At 52.7% G+C, this 6,033-nt stretch overlaps 1 protein-coding gene across 1 annotated transcript; it reads right to left on the bottom strand.

Annotated features, from left to right (window-relative positions):
* Positions 1 to 289: 289 nt before the first annotated feature.
* LOC126025867 (NUT family member 2G-like) lies at positions 290 to 5,786 on the bottom strand. The gene is made up of 7 exons (XM_049785600.1): positions 5,765 to 5,786; positions 3,989 to 4,691; positions 3,089 to 3,217; positions 2,489 to 2,628; positions 1,882 to 2,129; positions 1,441 to 1,557; positions 290 to 1,204 (listed from the first exon to the last, which is right to left on the bottom strand). Exons 1-7 carry the CDS (start codon positions 5,784 to 5,786, stop codon positions 290 to 292), a joined length of 2,274 nt encoding a protein of 757 aa, XP_049641557.1.
* Positions 5,787 to 6,033: the final 247 nt, after the last annotated feature.

Here is a 6,033-nt window from a genome sequence, read left to right as displayed (position 1 = left end):
TAATATAAATAATAAAATAAAAACAAAATAATTAATAATATAAAATAAATAAATTTAAATAACTATATTTAAAATAAAATTAAATAACTAACTAAATAAATAATAAAAGAAATAATATAATAATAAAATAAATAAAAATAATATAATATAATATAAACAATAAAATAAAAACAAAATAATTAATAATATAAAATAAATAAAATCAAATAACTAACAGCCCTATCTAAGGGCCAAGAGGAGCAGCCAAGGCTCCAGGGGAGGCTGCGAGGGCGTGGCCCACACCCCCATCCTAAGGGAGGCCGGGGATCTTGATCCTCCTCAGGACCACCACAGGCTGCAACCTGTCCAGAGGGAGCGTGTGGCCATCCAGCTCCACGGTCACACCCCTATACTGGATGCGGGTCCTCTCAGACCGAGGGGTCTGCTCCGCAGGGCGAGACTCTGACCCCACGCAGACTCGCCGTCTTTTCCATGGGGCAGCAGTAGGGCCAGGGTGCTGAAAGGCCCTTCTCTGCGGAGGGTGAGGCCGCAGACCCTCCCGACCCTGACCGCGGGGGCAGCAGGGGCCAGTGGCACGGGCAGGACTCGAGGACAAAGCCCTCTTCTTTGGGCTGAGTGTGGGGCTGTCCGGTACAAAGGTGACCTTGTAAACGCCTGGCATCCTTGGGGGCGCCTCAGGTTTTGGGGTCTGCTCAGTAGGGCTAGACCCTTGGTTCGGTGAAGAGGCAGAATTGGGGCCAGAGGTGTGGATGGCCCTTCTGGAAGGACGGCGGGTCCTGGGACGAGCAGGACTTCTGGTGCTTTGGGGGCCAGGGGCAGGGGCAGGACTCAGGGGCACACCGCAGGGCTCCAGGCTTTGCTGAGAGGCCAGGAGGGAGGCCTGGCTGGACAGCGCCTTCTCCTCACTTGAACCCTCGCTTGATCCAGGCATTATCATGCCTGGAGGGTCCTGGCCCAGAAAGTGGGCAGCCCTGCTCTCCAGGGCAGGGAGAGCCACCAAGGAAGCCTTTGGTGGGATAGGCCTTGAGAGGTGACCAGAGCCACTTGTGGGCACGCAGGTGACATTGCTGGCCCCTCGCCTGGGTGCCTGGGTGGGTGACAGGGCCCCGTGGTCAGCTGCAATCTCCTCTGCACTCGAGTCCTTGGGGGTCATCGCCTTCCCAGCCTGATCTTCGTGCAGGGCCTGCCTGTGCTCATCCGCAAGCTGGAGGCAAGGAGGGGAAAGTGGGAGATGAGAGAACGGTGTGCGGTGATTAGCTGTGTGGGGGAAGAGGTGACCCAAATCTTCTAAGGAACAGACAACCCTGGCTCTGCTGGTGCCCCTCAGGTTCCTGATGGCCCATGGCCTCTCCCTTCACCCCATGTCTATGTCCTCCTCCCTCTGAGGTTCAATGGAGTCCCCTCCCTGAACTAACCCTGCAGCTGCGTCCTGCTCCTCACCTGCGAGGGGATGAGTCCGTCCACTCCTTCCAACTCCTCTGCCAGTGCTGAAATATCCAACTGTGGATCTGGGGAGAGCAGGTGATCGAGGAAGCAGGGTTGAATGATGGTCTCCGCCTAGTTAGGAGGGAGACAAATGAGTATCAGTCAAGGGAGCAGGAGGAATGAGGGGGCAAACATCCCCCCCCCCATCCTCAGGTACAGGGCAGGGGCTGGGATGGCTGCTCACAACACATGACTTAGGTGCTCACACATGAGCACATGCAAAGGAGCCAAAAACCTACACAGAGAAATACATGGACACTCAACCATGGAAACTCAACCCAAGCATGTACATACACACATATCAGTGGTCACACAGTCACTCACGGGCGTATACACACAGCTTAGACACAGAAAACACAGTTCTTCCACTCCACCCCCCCATTCCCCTCCAGCCACCTGGGTGACAAAGTTTTCCTGGGAGCATAGCTCATCCACATAGCTGAGGACGTTGGAGTTGGACCAAGGCTGGGCCTCCTCCTCTTGCTCGATCCTGGCCTCTTCCAATGCAGGGCCCTTGGGCAGCTCGTTCATGATATCAATATACTCCTGCACGGCCTCGGGAGGGATCTCAGGAGAAGCCTGGGTCCTGGGGAGCTGCTGTTCATCATCCATAGCCTGTGGACCAGCATTCCTGGGGACACAGACTGAGGGGAAAGCAGGAAGGAAGGGGTGAGGGACCCAAATTTCTGCACAAATACATGGCACTGAGGACAGAGTTGGGGACATGGTCTCTGAAGGATGTGTCAGGACCCCTGAACCCCATGCCTGGAGTAGGGGTGAGGAGACCCTCAGTGTGAGGAGGGGGCATACTGTCTGCAGGGACTCTAACCACTTCTCAGGGGAGTGTGTGAGGAACTGACAGGGTGAAGGACAGGGAGAAACCAGGGGACCAGGAGCAGCTGAACTCTGGGACTGGGGGTGGGGGGTTCTGAAGACCAAAGGCTCCTGTGAAGGGACAGACCCACAAGGTCCTGTGACTTTTCATGTGGGTATTGGGTCCTACCTGGCTGCTGGCCCACAGCTGGAAGTGGTGCCCTCTGAAGCTCAGGCATTGGAGTGGTGGCAGATTGTAGGCCCTGCTCCCCATGGCTACATTGCAGCATCGATGCCTGCATCTCCTCCTCTGCCTCAAACTCCATGAACCTGGAGTGGGGGAGCACAGTTCCTCTGAGAGAGGCCTAGCCAGACTATAACAGAGTCCATGGGCAGGCAGGGTCAAGGAGAAGGGGGGGCGGGGTTGGAGGTTCTCATAGCGCAGCAACCTGGGACTGTTGAGAATGAGGGTGACATGGGCTCCTGTGTGCCCAGTGACAGACTACATCTGCTGTAGAAGTTCAAAGCAGGTCAAGAGTGTCATATCAGGGTCCCAGGTTGGGGATGGGGAATGCTTCGGGCCCCAGGGAGGGAGAAGATTCTTCAGGGAACGGCCTCTCTGGGCTGCAGGATCCCTGTGCTCTTGCCTCCCCCCCCCCCATCTTGCCTCCCCCCTCCCCCCGCCAACACACACACACACACACACACACACACACACACAGCCTCTCTTTGGAGAGGCCCCAGCCACCCCAGGCTTGCAGCCAACCCAGACCTCTGCAGCCACACTCACTTTGCCGCCATGTCATAATACTCCATGCGGGCATAGTTGTTGGTGCACTGCCATTCCTGCATGGCTCTTTCCAGGCCTTCCTCCAGAGTAATGGTGGGCTGTAAGCAGCCCAGAGAGCGCAGCACTGGGCTGGAATGTCACAGTCAGGGTAAGTGTCTGCTCCAGCCATGTGCCTGCACTCTTGTGCAATCAGCCTCTAACAGTCCTATTCACCCTCCACCTCTGACTCTTTCTGCCACATTTCACCTTACTTGTCCTGCTACTGTCCACCCTCAATTGTGAGAGGTGCTTTAAAGGCTCCCCACGCCCAAGGCAGAGATAGTCCTCTCTGACCACTGCATGCTTGTCTCTAGTATTGTCATAGGAACTGAGAACTGTCCCTCAGTTTCAGAGGCTGGCCATGAACTCCAATGAGTGACTGAGATGATCGGGTTTACTTTTGGGGGTGGTTTGGTGTTTTTTTTTTTTTTTTTTTTTTTTTTTTGGTGTTTAAGCCACACCCGGTGACGCTTGGGAGATACTCCTGGCTATGTGCTCAGAAAGTGCTCCTGGCTTGGGGGACGATATGGGACGCCGGGGATCAAACTGAGTGAGGTCTATCGCACCAGCACCTGAGGTGGGTGTTTAGGGCCTGACTCGGTCTCTATGGAATACTGGGTCTAGAACTTCTCTGGTGGCATTTCTGAGGACATGAGGGTAGTGAGGTTGGAGTCACTGTGCTGGGCAGTGTGGACACAGTTCTGAATGCCATTCTAACCTGGAGGGTGCCTCCAGTGTGTCTGCAGTCCCTGTGGACTGGGTTCTGGTCCTTCCTACAGCTGTCCCATACATTTTTTCTGGGGATTCCCCTCTGTCCCCTTCTGAAAAGCTACCCTGAGCCTGAGGCTCCAAAGGACTCACATGAAAAAGCAGGCAAGGGCTTCAGTGTCTGGAGTGTGGTGAAGGAAGTTTTGGGCCAGAGGCTTGTAGCGCTGCCAGCGCCGGAAATTTTGGTAAACGCTCTGGGAGCTGCAAAAGTCTTCACGGGGCCCTCTGTTTGGGGCAGGGGCCATACCAATGTCTTCACAGATCCACAGGGCAAGGGGCTCACTATTGGATGGGAGAACGCTGGGACCCACCTGGGCCACTGGTGGTGGAGCTCGAGGAGCAACACCCCCCTGGACTGCCTGGGAAACACTGGAGGCTGTGGTGGACATAGAGGTCATCTGCACAGGTGTTGTGGCAAGGGGTGCAGGATAATAACCCGCACCTCTAGGCAGAGACCCTGCTGCAGCCCAGTTGGGTGTAAAAGGTAGTCGGATGGCAGGTTGTATTGCTGGTGCCAAAAGCTCTGCTTCAGGCGCAACCTGGATGATGACCCTGCCAGGCTCAGGGTTAAGGGGTCCATGTCCGGCACCTCCTGCCACTGGGGAGATTGTGGCGGCGAAAGGCGACACCAAAAGAGGGCTGCCAGGATTAACGACCAAGGTCTCTGGGGGTGGCAACCGAATTGGTTCCCCAGGAGACTGCTGGACAGGCCCTGGAGTGGGGAAGTGCATGACCGTGACATCTGAGCCAGACACTCCCCGATTCAGGGTCATGTCTGGGAGCTGCTCAGGAAATTCTGCAGAGAAGAGGAAAGGGGGATGAGAGTGAGGAGTATGGAGAGGGAAAGGGACGTGTGTCCATCTATATTCCACAGGACGTACTCAGTCCCAGTTCTCACTACTAAAGGCCCTGTGACGGGGTAAATGACAGTGAACATTGTCTCACCATTGGGTTCCTGACTCAGTGGGATCCTTCCCCTCAAGCTCAGTTATTGTTCAACCAGACCCAGAGATTAGGGCACATGTGAGTTATCTTACTAGCTGCACTGAGAGCCTAGACACACCTGGCCTCTGCCTAACACACTCATGGGGAATGTGTTACTGTACTCGGGTCATAAGCCTGATGACGGTTAAAGGCCCTGAACAGCCACTAACAGTGGCTGAACCATTCCAACGATACACAATCAGCACAAAATATGGCTTTATGCCACCCATATTTTTTTTACACATTAAGTTAGTATTTTATTTCCTTACTATAAACATAATATGAGGAATTGGTCTATTGTGTTAAAAACTCATGTATACCATCAACTGTCCCTGGCTTCTTTTAATGAACAGAATTAGTACATAAAAAGAATGCTGTGGGGGCCAGAGAGATAGCATAGAGGTAAGGCATTTGCCTTTCATGCAGAAGGTCAGTGGTTTGAATCCCGAAATCTCATATGGTCCCCTGAGCCTGCCAGGAGCGATTTCTGAGCATAGAGCCAGGAGTAAGCCCTGAGCACTGCCAGATGTGACTCAAAAACCAAAACCAAAATCAAAAAATAAAGAATGTTGTTATCCTTTCTAAAATGTTTACAAAAATTATAATAACAAAGTTCACAGAAAGCCCTTTAGAAATCTGATGTCATTAAGGGCAAATGATAATGGCATTGTTCTCTGGATGATCCTCTTGGAAGAGATATTCAATACTAAGCAGGTTACATAAACATAAGAATCCATCACAATTTTTAGTACCAAACTGTTGTCAACTTGCCATGAAGTTCATTTGCTACACTGAATTTTTGAACTTTAAGACAAATGCCATGGTCCAGGAATTATAAACTAATGATTATGTCAGGTAAATGATGGCAGTTAAAAGTTATATTACTGGGAGGGTGGACGACCAGCATGGAGGCCAACATTGTGGGCTGTGGCGTGGAGGGCGATTCTACACCTCCTCACAGGTATAGGAAGGAGCCATTGTGGGCACTTGAAGATTGCTGGCGGAGGGCAACCCTGCTCCTTCTCAGAGGTATCGGGAGGGAAGATCCCAAGGGTATGGGGCAAACCTCAGAGACTGCCATCATTATCCCTGCTTAGGGTGCCACTCCAAAGAAGGGACCAAGTTCCACACCACAGGAGACAAATTAGGGCTGA

The sequence above is a fragment of the Suncus etruscus genome, chromosome 13, assembly GCF_024139225.1.
Source record: "Suncus etruscus isolate mSunEtr1 chromosome 13, mSunEtr1.pri.cur, whole genome shotgun sequence".
In the NCBI taxonomy this organism is placed as follows: Eukaryota; Metazoa; Chordata; class Mammalia; order Eulipotyphla; family Soricidae; genus Suncus; species Suncus etruscus.
Note: the sequence above shows the minus strand (reverse complement) of the source record. Positions and strands in the feature narration are given on the sequence as shown.